Genomic DNA, 20,452 nt, shown 5'->3' on the forward strand with positions numbered 1-20,452 from the left:
AACTTTTTACAAGAAAATAATTTATTTTTGGAACACAACCATATTTGTTTTATTAGTACATCACACACACCATTGGTTTTCTTTACAAAAACACACCAGTGATCTGAATTCATACTGTATGATTATATCAGTGCACCAAAATAACATTTCCACATCCACCACCCTTCCAAAACAGCTAACATCTTCGTACAATGAAACGGATTGTAAACACAAGAATAAAGCTCTAGAATGTTAGTGAACATTTGATGATGTCATGGATCACTGTGTTCTTATTGGTGGAAAGGGCTCCATTCCCCATATCTAGGTGTGTTCACCAGCGCGGCATGGTCAGAACGTTTCAGATAGAAATGGATTGCATAGCATTTCCGGGGCTTTCTTTCTTCTGGAATGGAGAACCATGTTGGTTCTATGCACTACTTTTCTATGAGCATCGTTCTGGACATTTCAGCCAATGGAATAAACCCCTGGGGATGTAGGAGTGCTGATCTAGGTCCTGAATGTCCATATAGCCAATTATGTATTTTGATCTAAAAGCCAAAACTGTTCCTAGATCAGCACTCCTACTCTAAGACATTAATTACATTTGGCCTCTGATCTCAGTCTGGTGACCTCATCCAGTCTCAAAGGGTTGTTTCTCAAAAGCAGGACCTGCAAGACCATAGTCAGTCACACTTACACAATTAGGGTCAACAAGCGGAAGTTAAGATTAATACATTGTTTCATATCAATCCTAAAATGTACAACTCAGAACATCGGACATGGATTGGAGACCATTCTCTATGTCCAAACAAAACTGCATAAATAAGATTGTTCTCCCACTTTCCTTTTTGTACTCATCTTTCCCTCACGTTTGCATTTACACCTTGAGAGAAACAAATCCCTATTGATTATTGCCTTAATCTTTTATAAATGGCCCCTGGTCCCCGTCATACAGTAACATATAACTGGGTCGTTTCACCAAATGACTGCCTTTTGCATCCCTTTGATATTTGAAGTAGAAATTGTGTAACAATATTGCATTTTAAAAGCCTGTTACATTCATTGAAGTGCCCTTTAATATAGATCACATGGATAATTCAATAAATCCAATTTTTTCTTCCTAAAGTGCACAAACAAAAAAAAATTGACATGTCCCTCCATGAACATGGAGAATTTAACCCACTTAAGGTCAACATTTCTCCATTGTAAAGCCCTAGTTATTTAGTTGCTTTGGCAGTCATTTCTGAAGATTGTAATTCATTTCAAGGGAAAGAAAGTCCCTTCATTTTAAGGTTAACTCTGTTACTTATGTAAACTGAACTCGTTTTAAAATGGTGAAACTATAATAATAACCTAAAGAAACTAATATCTAATAGTCAAATCACAGTGTAAAAGCAGGTGAGCTGGTTCTGGTGTTTTGTGGTGGGAAACGGAGTGGGTCGAGCAGAACACGACAACCCTGTTACTCCATATATAGACAGGCTACAAATGTTGACACTTTCATTTTTTAAAAGCTTGCATTCAATTGCCCCTCCCGGTTGTACACAACAGGCTCCCATACCATCCATATGGTTTATTTATGATCACCAACCCTATTACTTTACTTCACACTTAATATAGTCACTTTTTTATTTAACCTCTTGAGATGGGAAGTGTTTTGAATTAAGTTGAACATGTGCACTTTGAGAGAATGTTACCAGCTGAATTCTAAAAAGGCACTGAATTGGTGGAACGACCGAACTATGTATACATTTAATTCATTTGTATCTTTAAAAAGTGAAGACATGTTTTGGTTTTCCAAACCAGAGATGGTGTTAGGACTCATCATACACACCTACATTCATTCATATACACTCACTCTGATCTGCACATACAAGAAAAGAATAAGTCACCGTAACAATACAAAATACAAAACACATTTAAAAAAGACATCTGAAAAACAAACTAAATGTTCAATTCTGGAAGTAGTTTGAAGAGATACAATCCAAACCTGCATTTCTGTGCAAAGTTAGGGGATAAGTGGATTTCTAGACATAGCAAAGACAGCTTGTTATGCTGGTGTATCGAGACGCAGATCTTACTCGCTGGGATCTCTCAGAACCACATGACTATCGGTTAGACTGGACGAGTCACCGACTAATTGATTTTCTATGAACTTTTAACTAAAACTGTGAAGTGTCCTTAAAAATTGGTAACAAACATTGGTAATAAACGTCAGTTCAACAGCTGTATTAAAATCTGGTCTCACTGAGTTAACATCAATAATGTCTAAAGGACTACAGTACAGTAACCTACTGGCTGGATTTAAGACAGATGTTGTAGTTTGCTCTCCAAGCCTGCAGATGGCACCCTTGTGTTTGGATGCCAGTTGACTGTTCGAGAAGGGAGTGACGGTTTACAAGGCTGAAAGAACTCAGCCAGCCAAATGACTGGCATGAGGTGATGTTGAAAGAGCTCATTATGCTACACAGAAGGTATGGGTTGGGTGAGACTGATACGCCTAGATAGCATCCCAAATGGCACCCTAATCCTTATATAGTGCACTACTTTTGACCAGAGTCCATAGGGCTCAGGGTAAAAGTAGTGCACTATATAGGGAATATGGTGCCATTTGGGACAAACCACTAATGTACAGTGAATCACCAGCTTTACCTCCCTGCAGTTCACTTGGCTGGACCTCTGGACTGGACGTGTCATGACAACACACCACCAGAATGGCTGCCTCTGCAGGCTTTGAAGGGAAAATGCATGGCCATTATATATCAGAAGAAGAGGAAACACGGACAGCTATGACGTCTCAGCCATAACATCTAAACTTGATCTTCTGCGCCACTCCCCCTTGAGTTCGGGGTTGAGTCTTTGCAAACCTCATCAGATTCTCACCTACACATCGTTCTCATACACCTCAGCATCTTTCAGCATTAACATTCCAGCATTCCTTCAAACACAAACGTGTGTGCTAAGATCTTCTGTCCTGACAAAACTAAATGGAAAGTAGTTCTCTCCCCCTTTGAAAGATAATGTTCCCTAGCAACAAAGTTGGGCCATTCCCATGTATAATAAACTTCCTCTCTGGTAGACCTCAACACTGCCACCAATATTCTATCAGTATTCGACCACTGCTCAACTAAAAAAAAAAAAACTTTCCTGTGATGACTTTTGGTTCAACAAAATGGAGTCTGTTGGAAGTCATTAACACAATGATTATGGCCATCCTACTCAGCACACCTCACAGCTCAGGTCCCATGAACACATGGTCTATAATACCAGTCATCTACATGATTGTATGTTCATGTCTGTACAGTGCCCTCGCCAATGAAAGGTTCAACATCAGAGGTGATAAACCAGTAATCACAGCAAGTTATCTACGTTGTGACTTTGGTTGAAAATGTATTTTAGTGATATTGAGTCTGAGCTGCTAGGTCCATTTCCATACGAGTGTCTGACACTGGAGTGTCTGTGTATTGGCAGTGGGCTACTCTGTGTAAGGGAATGATTCTATAGTCAGTCATGCTTTAGAAGACCTGGAGCTGATCAAGGGTATAGGACTGAGTAGGTTAGGGTTAGTAGTAAGGCTGAGTAGGTTGACTGCACAGGACAGACAGCCAAGGAAGACTCACCCTGAGGGCTAATCTCAAATGACACTATTCTCTACATAGTGTACTAACATGTAGAGCACTATTTTGGAAAAAGTGTCTTATTTTTAAGTACAAAAATCCTCTACTGGGAGGGTGGACTGTAGGGTTTAGTGAACGCGGGGATCATTTGGGCCGTCTAACTTGAAGAGTTATCAACCTCTCTCCCTCCCGTTCGTTAGTGTCACTGAACTAAACGTTACGCAAAACAAAACAGTTTCTAAACCTTTGTCTTCCGCTAGTCCCGTAAAAGAAAGAATAACAAAACGGTTGAATAAAGAAATGTGACATACAACGTATAAAGTGCATTGAATAAAAGTGATAGAACAACGAGACAGTAGGAATGTGCATGGATCTCATTGAGATTGACCACAGGTCAGGTCCGCTAGGTAAAAACCTACCTCCACTGCTTAATATCACTGAGGGGCGAGTGAGATCTTGGATGCATCCCAAAAGGCACCCTATTCCCTTTGTAGTGCTCTACTTTTGACCAGGTCCACTATATTTCACCATAGGAACTAGGGTGCATTGTGAGACATACCCCTTGATTCTACATGGAATCAAGTGTGAAATAGATACTCATTTTATGGGGGACTCGTGATCTGAAAATAATTGTATAATAATAATAATAATAATAATAATAATAATAAACTATTCCATATTTGTATACCTTCCAAAAAGGGCTGCTTTTCACCAAGAAAACATATTTAGGACTAAAACAGACAGAACAGAGAATCAGATCAACCTCATAGAAAAGGTCACATACTAACAGAGCTATCCCGCAGCTCTCCTTCTCAGCACACACGGCCTGCTAAACTAAACTGGCTTTTTATACATTATTTGCGAGTAACATACATTGTATAAAGAGGCTGTGTTGGTTTAAGACGGCAAACTAGGCTAAAGCCATGGCAGTCGTCAGCAGTGAGCGCACTGTAGCGTACAGTCACTGCAGCTTCATTAGTCCTCAGAGATAGTACTAGGAGGTTTCTTCTGTGCTCGTTTTCTCTACGACTACACATCTACCATGTCACTCTCTCTCCCTCTCTTTTTCTCTACTTGTCGGATGCCAGTTTGTTTTATCCCTTTTTTAAAGTGAATATTTGGTCAAAGTCTCCATGGTTGGATCTCAGGGATCTCTCTTGGTAATGTATACGTAAGGACAGAAGTAGTTGTTCCTCTCCACTCCACTAGTTCCCCTCAGAGACAAAGCACAAAGGCATTTAGTCGTTTTAGTTCCTTCACGTGTAAGGTGGTTTTGGTTAGAGGGGGGCAGCAGGAGGAGTAGAGGCTGAGGGAATAGGGGTACCCAGGAGGAGGAGGAGAGGGTTGAGACAGTAGCCCGAGAAGAGGCGTGAGAGGAGAGAGAGAGAGTAGTAGTTCAAGTTTGGTTAAAGTTTCTCCTCAGTGAGTGGGGAGGGGAGGGTCAGAGGTGAGCGAGAGAGGAGTTCAGGAAGTTAAAGTTTACGCTGCCTTCTCTTCAGGACAGGATGTATTCAGGTTCCCGCTTTTTTGGCATGGCGGTTTCTGTTTTTCCCATTGGCACATGGCGTTGGCGTAACCCACGATCACTTTGTCCATCCAGGTGAGGGGCTGGGGGACGAGCACGGCCCCCTCAAAGAAGCCCAGGTGCCCCCCGTGCAGTGTCAGGGCGAAGATGACATTCTGCTTCTTCTCTGGAGGGGGATAGGGAACAGAAAGGGAGGGGGTAGAATTAGAAGATAGTAGCATCTTTTAAAACATGTTTTTTTAGTTGATAGACAAATGGATAGAAATGTATGAGAGGAATGAGATGAGGGCTACAGTACAGAAAGCAAGTGGAGGAACGGGTGATGGAACCACTGCCTCCAGGGGCATGTGATCCGGGTCGGCAGCACAACCACCGGACCAGCCCCCAGAACCACATGGGAGTCATTTTTTAGAGACAGTTATGTATGGCATCATTCCTGACATTCGGTAAAATATTGAACAGCACACAATGTTACACCAAGGTCGTAAAATGGCGTCATCCGTGTAAAGGGGCAGAGATCTTGAGTCAGGCGTCTAGGAGGACAGGGAGAGGAAGGAGAGCAGGGTCCAGTGCATTAACATCGATCACTATCACCAGGTAGCTCAATAACCCTGATGAAAGATAAATAGAGCCTTGATAAAGGCAATAAACATGTCATATCTATCAGGATTGACCAACTAGAACAATTAACTCATGACTCTGTAGCTGAGCTACTTCATACCGTTCAGTTTAGGTTTTTGTTGAAACACCAATTGTTCAACCCAATCCACTGGGAGGTGCACGTCAACCAAAATGGGACAAGTCACTGATTATAGGCTGTACAGTACAGCCTATTTATAACCTATTTAGTGAGGTTAGTGTTAGTTAGTGTTAGTGAAATGACTGAGCATGTAGCGGGTAACAACAGTATTACAGGTATTCCCCAACTGGTAGAACAGAATCAGGGTTGGGGCTGATTAACAGAATCAGGGTTGGGGCTGATTAACAGAATCAGGGTTGGGGCTGATTAAGGAAGTAAATTAATATTCCAATTCAATAATATAAATGGACCCCTATTTTCCATTACTTGTAAATTAAACAGAAAAGTAGTTAGTGAGGGAAACTGCAGTCTCCGCCTGGTGAGTGTGACCCCACAGGGCTTGTACCAACCATACACTATCTGCTAACATCTACCAGAGGTTATAATAGCCTAGGTGATTCTAGGAAATGACTCATATTTATAAACAATTCAAAAAGGACACCCCAGCTTTCCATTAGGCTGAACCCTGAAGAGGGTTTGATGTAGGAACACATTCATAATAACCCATTCAGTTTGGCTGGCTGCATCTTTTGGGAAGCCATCCTATTGTTTAATAGCGTTTTAAAAAGGACCATGAACTAGACGCAGGGAAAAGTTGAAGCTTGCTTTAAAACAGAAATGATGTCTAATATGCAGCTTCCATTTTGTGACACGGAAGATAAGGATGAGCAAAGCAGAAGCCTAATTCATCTAAACTACACACTGTTAAGTAATAATAATGTCATATTCTTCATTTGAATAACATTCCATTTAAATCCTAAAATGAAATGGACTTTAACTCTGGGTTAAGCACTACGCACAAGACTCCTGACTGAGGTTCCAACTAAAAGATTGTTGGCCGGATTTGTCCGCCAGACAGCCCTAATGACATGTACCAACTACCATGCAGCTTAAAGTTTGATTCCAGGTGAGGTGACCACATTAGTTATACAACAGCTTTCACATGTTTCCAGGCTTCCTGTGGCCAGTGTGAGTCAGCCTGACTCTTCTAGGGCAAAGGGGACCGAACCACCAGCTGATTTCCCCTTTCAGAGAGTTAGGCAGGGCACCAGCTGATTTCCCCTTTCAGAGAGTTAGGCAGGGCAACAGCTGATTTCCCCTATCAGAGAGTGAGGCAGGGCACCAGCTGATTTGCCCTATCAGAGAGTTAGGCAGGGCACCAGCTGAGAATCTCCTCTATCTCCACCCTGCATCTCTGTGTAGTGCAGGACACAACAAGCCAGTGAGCTAGTGTTACCCTCCATCCCAGCTCTGGGACTCTATAAATAACAGGTCACATCACCACCACACATTCAGCACCACTTTGAGGAAACGTGATCATTTCAGTAGGGAACTTCTCTTTAGACCTACCCCTTCAATGCAGATCTGTCAGGAAGCAATATTGTGGAAGCTCTACCACTACACAGCTTATACCCAACCAGAACCTTCAGACATGCTTACATTAAAGGGTAAGGGCCAAGGGAGAGGGATAGAGAGCAATTTGGGATGGGCTGTTCCAGAAATCCCGTGAGAGATGAGAACTGGCTAGAGTACTGTCCAGTCCATGGATCTAAAATAATCCAACAAATGGTGACTAGTTGGTAGTGCTGAGGTGGTTGTTTCCATAAATAGCATGCTTTCCTTTACTGCTCCATTTGATCAACCCAGTAAACCCTTGAGGATTAAGCTGATTGGCCGCTATTCTCAGTGTTCTATTTTAAAATGATAGAACACCCATCATGTTAACCTCAGTCATTAGAATCAGTTAGTGTTGAAAAAAATGACAGACTTAAGTTTGCATGTCTAAAAAGGTAAGGCCTAGCGGTGTCTAGAGTCTAAGTCACGAGCACACGAGGAGACAGAGGCTCTCATCTGTGTGATACACTACCGTGTGTGTGTGTGTGTGTGTGTGTGAGTGTGAGAGTTAGAGCCAGTGTTAATCAGTCAGACATTCCCAACACACCTAGTTCTACATACCTCCCCTCCCTGGCCTGGGTGTGGGACTTAAAGGATTCATCTGTCTATTCCAGCTCTGCTGTTTCAGAGACAAAGTAAGGGAGAACTTTGTACCAGGTGTTGAACTGGTGAAAACACAGACTTCTAATGATTTCCCTTGTGTTAGTACACAAAAAACATGTGCACATACTGTTCTGGACATTAAAAAGTGACTTTTCAAAGTGGCTTGCTGACACCAAACACCAAGTTCAATTTAGCAATGTGTTTTTCTCACTGTTACAGTACTGACTAACTTCTTATGGAGTGGGGCTGCATGATCGGATTCTCTGGATGCCTCTTCTCAATAGCTAAAAAAAAAACTTCAGCGCACAATTATTTTAATGTAGCTCCGCATAAAGGCATGTTGTACAAACATCTGTTGTAACTAGAAATGCCACGATCGACATGTTGTACAAACGTCTTTGTCTGTGTTAACTATAATGACATTGCATTATAACAGAAGCAGGACACAGACAGTCCAAGTATAGATTACATTTTTTCAAGTGGGGAATTACACATGTTTATCTCTGGGGAAAAGGTGTCCTGGGGGACCGGATAGGGCGGTTCGAGCCGAATGGCCCTGTGTCTCTGTAGGGACGAGCTCTGAGAAAGTGTAAGAGAGTGTGAGAGAGAGTGAGTGTGAGTGAGTGAGTGAGTGAGTGAGTGAGTGAGTGAGTGAGTGAGTGAGTGAGTACTAATGCAGGGGTGTGTTACCTGCCAGTGTGCGAGGGATGGTGAGCAGAGACCCGTGCACCAGAGGATCGTCTGCAGAGTTGACCAGCAGAAGTGGCACGTCAACCTAAAAAATACAACCATAATTAGATATTGGGCCTGTGTATTGCATACAGTATAAGAGTCCACTTAGACACAAGCTTAAATCATGAACTCTCCAAAGACCTCACTGTTCTAACAACTTCCTTTAGTACATCTCTGATATTCAGACACACATACATGTTTACAAAAGTATTCTTAATTCACACAGGAGAGAGAGGGATAGAAGTAGGGATAAAGAGTATCAACCTACATTGTGAATATAATGCACACAGCTCTCCTTCTCGTAGTATTCTTTGAGGGAGTTGTGCCCGTGGAACTTCCTGCAGAGACAGGAGGGGTGACAGGTCACAAAACAAAGCAGCATGCTGTGGAAACTGGAGAGGGATTATTAAGTGACATACTATGTGGGTGAGCACATCCCTATGAACCATGCACAGCAAGATACTCAGAGGCCTTAGAGCTGGGCGATATAGCAAATTCATGTTTTAGAACAATGTTCAAAATGCCTGTATCGCAAGAATCAAGTTAAATATATATATATTTTTAAACTGTCTTTTTTCTCGTCTCCTTTGCTCCTTCTGTGCTGTGTTCACGGTGCACCTTCCCACTGGCACAGACACCAAGCCCCTCCCCCTGACACTCACCACAACAAAGACTAAAGAGCACTTCTTCCTCTCTGACAACGAGCAGTTTAAAATCTCTATCTGCATTTAAACTAAACCATTCTAATGATACCCTTTTCATGTCTCAACTCCCAACACGTAGAACAGAGCAGACCTTACTAAGACGTGAGTATCAACGACTTGGGCAAATGTCTGCTCAGTTCCTGTCGTGCGCAGCATTGCGGTAACACCACCGCTAGCAGCATTTTAGCCACATACTGTTATGTGCCAACTGTCCAGTAGGCGTTTTATAAATGTGCAATGAGCATAAAAATACGCATTAATATCCGGAATTTGCAACTCGTTCTCACTTGATTTCAATATCTAAACAAAGTGAACAGAGTTGTTCAAACAGGTGGAGATGGACAGGAGGGTGTATTCAGAACAGTTCAACTGTTCTACCATGTTAGCAAGCAAATACACCCAAGTTGGCTAGACTTGAAATATAAAGATTAGCTGGCTACTCATTAGAAGGTGGGCTTGAGAGGTTGACCTGTGTTCATCATCTATGCCTGCTACCTTAAGTTAGTCATTATTAGTGAATGTACATTGTGCCTGGTTCTGGTTAAGTTTGTTTAAAAAAAGGCCATTTTCATAGACAGATTTGAAAGCCAGATCAGTGATTATTGCAAAAAAGCAGGTTAAACTATTTTGATAAAATGATTTAATTATTAATGGGTCTTATGGTTGAAGGCTTAGGTATAATTGTACAAGCCCTGAATTCCTTATGAAATGCAGTGTTTTGACCTTAAATTGTGCAACAAAGCTTATTTCAAGATTTAAAATCGAGAAACTCCCATACGCGATAATCGCCCAGCCCTGCTCAATGGCTCCTAGCATATTGTTCCTATGTATTGACAAAACTCAAAACGTTTGGCTTGAACTTCAGCAGGTGCTGTTGAGTGTTGACAGTTTATTTTAAACATACAGCCATAAATCTCACATTGACCCCCTGTGAAATCAGTTCTAAATATTGTAGTGTTGAGGACTCAACACTGATTTCACAGGGGGTCAATGTGAGACCGGTTGCTCACAGGAATAATTGCATTGTGTCATTTTAGCATGTGTTCCTTATTAGATTCTATTTAGTGTCTTTTACTCAAATGTATTGAGGGGGAAAGCGTGTCCTATACCTCATTATGGTTTCATCGATCTGCATGAGGGAGGTGGCCGTGTAGAGCCGGCTCAGGTCTGCATCCTCCATCTTCGTTGCACTTCCAAACAGACTGCCCCTGTAAACACACACACAAAATGTTGAGACATGGCGTTGAAACACGTGACAACACTAGTTATTCTCAGTAAAATCTATACCTTTACCAGGAATTTCCGTGCGTAATTGCCTCCATTTCATTAGTTAAATAGTTTGCCTCAGGGAGCTGCTCTGTACGGGTTTGGTGTTCTCCTCCATGGGGAATTTACTGATCTGCTGGGTTGTGACTGAGTTAAGTCCAAGCCATTTGTCATAGATCTTAAATAATATAAGCCATTTAGCAGAGAGTTTGATTTCCTATGGGTGGCCCCAGCAGGGCTTGAATGGGTGTTATCATGTGATGAAAGCTCCCAATCACCACATGGAGTTTCCACCATATGGCTTTTACAGTAATTTGGCCATTTCAGATGTATGAGAAGTGTCATGGCCCTAGGGTAGGGGCTAGGGGTTTCTTTGGGACTGGGCCTACCAGTGTGAATGTGCTAAGTATTGTAACAGGGCTGAGTACCTGTGTGAAAGGATGATCTTCTTCATGTTGTCGGCCATGAGGAAGTTGTAGAAGCGTCTGCACTGGTCCCACTGTAGGAACGTCTCCTGGGCCCTGTACACACACACACACACACACACAAGGAAGTCAGTTGTGTGTAGAGAGAGAACTAATTATATTGTTGTCATGTTTATATCAGTTTGGCCTGACAACCAACATACTCAAAAGTTGGCTAAAGCATGAAACACAGGTTTCATCACTGTAGGCCAATGCAGGACAACAAAAAACCTGCTGCCAACAACACTTTGTACTCTTGAAGCTGACATGCTAACCATCACCCCACATGTTAAATCCGCAGAACGATCTCTTACTGCACTATGAACTCAACAACACTACCTAGCTAGCAACTAGCTAATAACTAGCTAGCAACAAGCTAGCAGTACAAATCTAGGAATTAGCTAGTCCAACTTCATATCTGCTAGTGCACATGTGAAACAAGGTTGAGGAGTAACTGATTACATGTTATCAGTTACATGTAGGCTAAATCTGATTTGTTTTGCCTGACCATAAGTTCAGAGACCTCTATGACACACTAAATGTGTTTGATGGATCCTTTTTGTCTTCTTCTAATGCCTCCTAAGGGGGAAGTAATCGAAAAAGTAACTTAAAGTAATCAGATTACATTGCTGATTACAATTTAACAGGTAACTAGTAACTAAAAAATTACATTTAGAAAGTAATCTACCCACCCAACCCTGATGAGAAATACTACAGAGGTAGCATATATAGTGAGAACTGTGCAGCAGGCATAACAATCCCATTCAACAGATGGCATGGGCAATGACAAAAGACAAGGCTTTAGCTATGACAGACAGGAATGGAAAATAAAACAGAGGTATAAAGACTACTCCCATTTCACAAAAGTCCAGTCTGCCTGGTCCTGACACACACACGAACACACTGTTTACTCTCTGGACAGAGCAGAGTGTTCCTGCCAAGAGACGTTGGCCACGTTTCAAACTCAAAAGGTGTGGTTCAGAAACACCACACGTTTCACAGAGTTCCATCTACTCCATCCCAGAGCTTGTGCAATACCACATCTAGAAACACCAGAGTTGTGTGTTTTCAGTCACTGTATCGTGATAAAAAGTTTCTCCGTCACAACAAAAGCTCAAGTGTTTACAAAGTCTATGCTCAGTATGATAACAGGCAGTCTGCTTTAGACCCAAGTGTAATCAAATAGATCACAGGGACTAAGACAGAAGGAAAACACTGAAACAACCTCCATGGAAGAACTGCATGGTGCATGAAAACTAACAACCCAGGTTAACGGAGCAGCCAACAGTATGAGTCTGTTTCAGTACTCAATAACACAGACCTACTGTACTGGAGCCTACATCTTTGCCTACCTCAAAAGACTTGGCAAGGCAACAACCAGTTGTCTACAGCGGAGACAGACCGGCACCCAGGCAAGGATAAAAGGCAGGGCATCTGTCCTCTGTCTTTGTTGTGTTAGTCACCAGTCCACTGAGATCACAGATAAAGCCAAACTACAGGAAATGATCAATGATGCTGGAGAAAAAACAGGATCCCAGCTACTCTCAGCCTTGTTGCCATCTTGTCAGACAGAAAGCTGCTGGGCAAAATTAATTCCATCTGAGTGAACCTCCTTTTACAGAGAACCAAGGCTCAGAAGTAGGACAGACAGAGCACTTGTATTCAAAGCAATACACTTGGAAAGTAGATTACGTCACAAAGGTGCATAAAAGATGACGGCCCCCCCATGTAATTACCATAAAACGCCTCGCTTGCTAAGTTCGCCATATTGTACATTGCTCTCTATTACTAATTTATTCTATTGGCATTAGCACAGTAGACATGATTCTAATTCTAGCGCCAAGACAGTGGAAATTTGAAAAAACTAAAAAGTGCCGTAGTTTACAAACTCAGTGGATAGTGCTCAAACTAAGACATATCTGAATTCCTTCATCTTTATGCGCCTTCACCATTGGTAAAACACAACTGAACAGTATGTCATTTTTGACAGCTAACCAACTGCACAGTAAATAGAAACACCAGCTAGCTAACTTCACTAAGTTGGGGAAAAACCCTTATTTACACTAAGTTAGCTACGTTACAGCTCATTGTTAACAAGCATAACACATTGCCTTTAAGACAATGTGTCTCCACTTTTAAATTTTGATGTTTATGACACCTTCACTGACCTAGTATACAGCTGTGTAAAAAGGGCATATAGTATGTAATGCAACAAACACCATTAGCTAGGCAAAATGTCCATTCTGCGTCCTTACGTAGCAATTATAATACACAAACGTGTGCAGCACTGCAATTTGTAACTCCACAGATGAACACTGGATAGCCATTTTGAGCAGCTCTTACATGTTGCTTTTGCGTACTTGCACAGGGTTTAAATAAGTCTTAAGACCGTAGCCCACCTGAGTGCACTGTATCCCTGGCAGACGCTGACGCAGCACAGCACTCTCTCCTGATTGGTCCGGTTCTCTCCCAGGAACTTGCACACGATGTTGCCTCCGAGGCTGAAGCCCACCACTATGAGGTGGGTGTGAGGGAACATCTTCTTGATGTAACCCACCATGGACGCAAACTCCCACGTGCAACCTACCAGAACAAGCACAAGCACACGGACCAGAGCAAAGACATTACATACTGGGGCTTTGAGTTGGTTCATTTCCTTGGTAGCATAATTCATGGCCACTGATCTGAAATCAGGGTGGTGTGGTAAAAACCTGTCTTTCACCTATACCTTCTTGTTGTTGCTTTGTGTGTGTGTGCACATGTGTGTGTTTTATTAGGAGTATGTGTGTGTGCGCATGTGTGTTTTATTAGGAGTATGTGTGTGTGCGCATGTGTGTGTTTTATTAAGAGTATGTGTGTGTTTTATTAAGAGTATGTGTGTGTGCGCATGTGTGTGTTTTATTAGGAGTATGTGCGTGTTTGTACACGCCTGTGTAGTCCTCACCGTAGGTGAACATGCGAGGTGAGGTGAGCTCGATGTTGGGCAGAGCACCCAGGTGATTGAGCACAGCACACCTGTAACCTTCCTTCTGAGAGTGACCCACAAAGGTGCGGATGTAGTGCTTCTCGCTATGGTTACCGATCCCCGGGCATATCACCATGGTGACGTCATCTGTTGGAATAGCAAACATACGGACAGATGGATCAGAGGCCCGTTTGCAAATGAAAATATGTAAAGGCAAGATTACACGTCCTCATGGGCCGATCATTGCACGGTGTGGTACGTAAATATGACAGGCAGCAAACAGAGACAGTATGGTGCCTCAATAAAACCTCTATAGGATGAGATGTCCCAGTCACTCAAATAATAAAACAACAAGTAGCCTAGTTACCAGAGGCTCTTTATTACCTTTATTTAACAGGCTAGTCAATTAAGAACAAATTGTTATTTACAATGACGGCCTGACAAGAGGCAAAAGGGATATAAATCTATATGTTTTAATAACTAAGATAAAACAGACAACACAGACAGAAGCCACTGGCAACATCACAACTAGAACAGGAAACTAAGTGGATGTGTGGAGTAAAGCAACATGCTTCCTTCCATATGGCAACGCAAACTAGTGACCATTAGAAACTACCACATCTCAACTCGGAGGTCAAAACAAATTATCTACGTCGCAAATGGCACCCTATTCAGTACACTACTTTGTCACTTGGTCAAAAGTAGTGCACTAAATAGGGAATAGGGTACCATTTGGGTCACAGCCCCTGATCTCATCACCTTAGCTGAAAGTAGAGGTAGTAGAGTTTACCAAGAGTCACGGTCTGTAAATCTGTGTCCTCAACAACACTGACATAATAAATCACCTACAGAACGGGAAATGGAACCAGAGGGTAAACAAGTCAATGGCCCAAAGACGCCAAAACCGCCCTGACAAACTGAGCCCAGACAGGACCGATACCGTACATAGGACAGGTCCATAGCACAACATTGGGCTGATGAATTTGCTCTCATGCTTCCAATGAGCTCATTCAACAGCTTTCCTTCCCATTGCACTTCTCTCCTTGGTCATTGCTGTAAATGACAATGTTTCTCAACCAGTTAACCTAGGCATAGAAAAGGTAAGGCAAGCACATCTCAATTGAGGGGGATGTTTTTGTTTTTGAATGTTTATATTGAAAAAGAGAGTCCTGTGCCAATAGAGATTCTCCATTCTTGATAAATGATCCATGAATGATTGAAATAGCCCACCTCCTGTCCGGTGGTCCCCCATGGGCTCGAAGAGGTCAAAGGTGGCGGTGGCCCCATCCTGCATGGGTAAGTACTTCCTGAGGCCTATGGGGTGAGGGCAGCTCACACGCCCCATCTTGCCATACAGTGCTGTCTGTAGGTGGCCACTTTTACCCCACAGCAGGGGCGGAATGTACCTGCAAAACACACAGATTCACTATGGGCTGTTCTGGCTCGGACAAGGCTTACTTTGTCCAAGGCTTACTTAGTTAATTTACTTTACTCAAGAGATGAAAGGTTTATTTGCAGGTAATAAAATCCATTGTAATTCTTGGTATAGGTCCTAGGAGCTCTAACACATAGGCTAGTAGCCTAAATCGCACACATACAGTACACTCTACAATGCCATGCTAACTTGAGATCTGTGCACAGAAACGTGTGTGGAATGTGCAACAGTGTCCATAAGAGGTTTCTGTAAGAAACAAGCACACAACAGCATTAGGATGTCCCTTGAAGTAATAGAATAACTTTACTTGATGACTTATTCTTGCTTACAGTTTTGTCTTTCAGTCGGTCAGCTAATGTAGTATACAATTTTACTTGTATTAAACCTTTAACTAGGCAAGTTAATTAAGAACTCATTGTTATTTACCATGAAGATCTACTAAGTGGCAAAAAGGCCTCCTGCGGGGAACGGGGCTGGGATAAAACCATTTTTAAAAAGGTAGGACAAAACAGACTTGACGAAAGAGACACCAATACTACATAAAAAAAGAGAGACCTAAGACAACAACACAACATGAAAACAAAGCAGCAGCTCAACACAGTAGCAACATGACATGGCAGCAGCTCAACACAGTAGCAACATGACATGGCAGCAGCACAACACGACAACATCACAGGGGCAGCAGCACAACACAGTAGCAACATGACATGGCAGCAGCACAACACGACAACATCACAGGGGCAGCAGCACAACACAGTAGCAACATGACATGGCAGCAGCACAACACGACAACATCACAGGGGCAGCAGCTCAACACAGTAGCAACATGACATGGCAGCAGCACAACACGACAACAACACAGGGGCAGCAGCACAACGTAACACAGTAGCAACACAACACAGCAGCAGCACAACGTAACACAGTAGCAACACAACACGGCAGCAGTACAACATGACAACACAGTAGCAACACAACACGGCAGCAGTACAACATGACAACACAGTAGCAACACGACAATAACAAAGTGGCAACAGCACAGCATGACAACAGCCCAAACGTGGTTAAGCACAGACAACAAGGGCAAAAAGGTGGGTGGTTTATTTGCTGTGTTGACTTTCAGTCACAGTGCGTTGGAACAACATTTACACACAGCGGGGGACAGGGAAGAGATTCACATTCCTAAGTAGAACACACACGAAGCTGACCATCCTTGATAATGCATCTGCCCTGGTACTGTATCTGTATGGGAGTAGACGTAGGTAAGGGTCCAACCCTGCAGGAGATCAAAGTGGATCTATCTGCTGCTAGCACTGCAGTAAGACATGAGCTGGGCTAGTCATATCACAGTCATACAATCTACCATCTCACATCCGCACACTGAGTTTAGCACAGAAGTACAGCGAACATTTAGCAGGAAACCCTTGGCAAATGGCCAAAAACAAGTAGTGGTTTCCATTTTAGGTCTGTTTATAGATTAGCAGCCACGATAACAAAAGAAGGAGATCGATGTTGACAATTGCAATGTCCTCAAATGTAGCTTTGGCCTACTCACTCTGGCCTTAAAATGTTATGTCCCTGTGATGAAATTGAGATAAATAGAACTAGCTAGGCAGCTCCCTGACTGGAGCGAATAGCTAGGCAGCTCCCTGACTGGAGCGAATAGCTAGGCAGCTCCCTGACTGGAGCGAATAGCTAGGCAGCTCCCTGACTGGAGCGAATAGCTAGGCAGCTCCCTGACTGGAGCGAATAGCTAGGCAGCTCCCTGACTGGAGCGAATAGCTAGGCAGCTCCCTGACTGGAGCGAATAGCTAGGCAGCTGTGAGGCTGTTTGCAGAGATAACCAAGGCCGGAGATAACCAAGGTCAGGGTGAACCATGGTCAGGGTGATCCTCTCCCAGTCAAAGGATGGACTGACGGTCCACACACATGGGTGGGGAGTGTACACACTGGTACAGTAAATATCGTCAGCGAGCAAAGTCTGTTGCTAAATCAACAGTTACACAACCCCCTCAATCTCATCTTCCTTCACTGTCATTAGAGCAGTCTGAGCACCTGGACATTACTTCCCTTACATAACGCCCATCTCAAAACACACAATGACCGCTGATGCTTCCCCACACCATTACTAATATTACAGATAAGACCTCCAACCCCTGTGTAAACATCATTATCAACTCTGACGTAGGTAGAGTTAGGGAGGTAGCATGAAGTAGAACAGGAAGCAGGAGTACTCCGGACCTCCAGGCTGATTTAAATATCCCCGATATAGACTAATACACTAAAGTCTTGGTCAGGTTTGATTCCCCAGAACATTCTCGCTCTGCGAATTATCCTCGACTGGCAGGGATGACGTAATGTTGTCACAGGAGGATTAAGAGGACAAGGGGAGGAGTCCAGGCAGGCAGGCGAGGGGGGGCAACAGACCAGCTAAGACCACAAGCAAAGGCTATGGCCCAAAACTGTTCAAATGACTCATCTGACATGACTGATGAAAGCTACACTTATCTACTGTGTGAATGAAATCAGTCTGTCATATTGCCTACACTTTAGAGTGGTGTAGGTCTGGGTGCTCCAGTCAAGACATTCCAGCAAACCTGTGTCCACACGCATGTAGCTACATGTCTGTGCACAAGTTTGTGTCCTCATGCATGTATATGTGCACGAGTGTGTGCACTGTAACCTGCTGTCGCCCTTGACAGTCAGCAGCAGACCAAAGCAAAGGAAACAGAAGCCAGCGTGGGCTGATAGATAGACAACTAAGGGTGTTGTCTGAGGTACAGATCAAAGTCACAGGTCTGTTCTATAGGAGGTCTGATTTAATAACTAGCCTTTTGATATGATGCAATACACATCCCTCTGATCTACTGTCTGAAGGGGTAACCACAACACTTTTTGGGGGTAAAATCATGGGGTAAGAGTTGGAGCTAAACAAAACCTAAGCTCAACGAGGCATTCATAAATGATATTCTTCAAAAAAAACAATAGCTACATATCATTAATCTAAACATTCAAAAACGGATGTACCAATCCCACATTGCCCCTTTACAGGGCTGGTTTCCTGAACACAAAGCCATCCGAGACAGATTGAGATAAAAGGCCAAGTAGACCTCTGATCATGGAAACCTGGCTTCACTCAGCATCAGAGAAGAATGGCTCTGCTGCACATCACTCCAGTGCAGGACCTGCCCTTTCAGAGGCGAACTCCCAAACTACTTAGGCTATTCCCAAACTCTCCGTAGGCTAAATTTAATAAAATATTTCAGCTGCGCCCTTATTTTCTAGAATACAATGACAGATGGAATGCATGGACTGCTTTGAACACAGTCGTTGCCCCCCTGTCTCATATTTCCTCCACTGTGTACCTCTCTCCTTCTCCATGATTGATCTGTCCGTGGTCACCGTGTTGGAAACAGTGTTATGCAACTCGACTGGGTGTCACTAGGAGTTACACAAACCGTCTTGGACCATTAGTCAGCATAAACAGAGCCAAGGAGCAATTGATGAATGAAAGACAGCCCTACTAGCCCAATATCCTTTTACACACGTTCTGTCTTGGCAAGCTTTTGACTGAGTACAGCCCAGTGGAGGGATATAGTGCAAAATTAAGATTAAAATGTATTTAATTAAGAAGCAATTCACCTACTGATTAGTATAATGAACCTTTAAAATTATAAAATCTGCAAGAGTTGGAGCTAAACAAATTGTCTTATCATATACTTATTAAGCCTATGACTAGATAAAATTAACTGACGGCAAATGTTTAACTGGGCATCCCTCCCTGAGGAAGTCTGGAACATTCCAGGTCCGTTAGTCACGGCTAAAAACACACAGACAGACTGTCAAACAAAAGCAAACAGCGCACATGAACACACACAAACCTCAAACTACATCTACAGTCTGTTTGGATAAAAAGTATCTGCATCCCAATTCCCTACGTGCACTAGTCTTGACCAGAGCCGTAAGGGAAGCACTTGTGGCCAGAGATTTGAGATGGAGTAACAGAGGCTTACATAATGAGACAGCAGCTGAGGGAAGCCTCCAGAGTCTCCCACTGGGCTTCAGACTCCCTTAAGACAGGACTATTAGGCCAGTAGAGTAGAGTACTGGCTCTGAACCATGCCACACATTCAGAGAAACCTCTAGTCATACAGGAGTATCGTTTTTTTCCACAACACACAGGAGTTCTTTGGAATGTGGGACTAGATGTAGGCTATAGTGTAGAGTGACAACAGAAGTGTTGGTGCGATCTTGGCAAGGCGATCATGGGGCAGTGGTCCAATTACAGGCTACTGAAAACCCCCTGAACAAATCATAGGACCCCAATAAGCTATAAAATACTTGTGGCCTTGGGTTAGAGTGTCCGCCCTGAGACTGGAAGGATGGGTTCCCCCGGTCGAGTCATACCAAAGACTGGAAAAATGAGACCTGATGGGTCTCTGCTTGGCACTCAGCATTAAGTTATATTGGGGGTAAAGACCTGCACTAGACTAGTGTCCTGTATGGTCGCAGAACACGGCCAAAGACTGAACCACAGGCAGAAAGGTCACTCACTCTTTGGTCAGGATGGGGCAGGACTTGAGCAGGAAGCGGTTCAGGGGCGTGTCCTGGTAGGTGATGTCAGGAGCGGCGGTGGGACTCTTGAGGTTCAGGCAGCGGACGATGACATACAGCACCGTGGCGACCGCTGCCAGCTTCATGCCGTCGAACATGGCCGGCATCTCCGGGGCGACGATGGTGTAGTCATAGTAGCCCGAGTCTTGGGTGGCCATTGTGCCTCTGAGACAAACACAGAGAAGTAAACAAAGCGTTAGACTGTAAATACTCCACTTAGAACAAATACAGCTAGTACGGATGATCCTGCTACACAGAACACATTAAATCAACTAGCCTACATCAGCCATGCTCACTAGTACACTGATTAACTGTACCCTGGACAACAAAACTACATTAATGTCACTTTAAAACTTA

The 20,452-nt window shown here is 43.2% G+C and overlaps 1 protein-coding gene across 2 annotated transcripts in view; it reads right to left on the reverse strand.

Annotated features, from left to right (window-relative positions):
- The window catches only part of LOC110506143 (monoacylglycerol lipase ABHD2), a 24,848-nt gene continuing 4,396 nt past the window's right edge, over nt 1–20,452 (reverse strand). For both annotated transcript variants that reach the window (XM_036964042.1, XM_036964041.1), the window contains exons 3-11: nt 20,036–20,260; nt 15,280–15,455; nt 14,029–14,196; nt 13,484–13,667; nt 11,049–11,141; nt 10,464–10,562; nt 8,919–8,988; nt 8,609–8,693; nt 1–5,287 (exon numbers count right to left, since the gene is read on the reverse strand). In XM_036964042.1, the coding sequence (XP_036819937.1) occupies nt 5,076–5,287; nt 8,609–8,693; nt 8,919–8,988; nt 10,464–10,562; nt 11,049–11,141; nt 13,484–13,667; nt 14,029–14,196; nt 15,280–15,455; nt 20,036–20,253 (1,305 nt within the window). In that variant the 5' untranslated portion in view covers nt 20,254–20,260 and the 3' untranslated portion in view covers nt 1–5,075. The remainder of the gene's footprint in view (nt 5,288–8,608; nt 8,694–8,918; nt 8,989–10,463; nt 10,563–11,048; nt 11,142–13,483; nt 13,668–14,028; nt 14,197–15,279; nt 15,456–20,035; nt 20,261–20,452) is intronic.

The sequence above is a fragment of the Oncorhynchus mykiss genome, chromosome 26 (assembly GCF_013265735.2).
Source record: "Oncorhynchus mykiss isolate Arlee chromosome 26, USDA_OmykA_1.1, whole genome shotgun sequence".
NCBI classification, from domain to species: domain Eukaryota; kingdom Metazoa; phylum Chordata; class Actinopteri; order Salmoniformes; family Salmonidae; genus Oncorhynchus; species Oncorhynchus mykiss.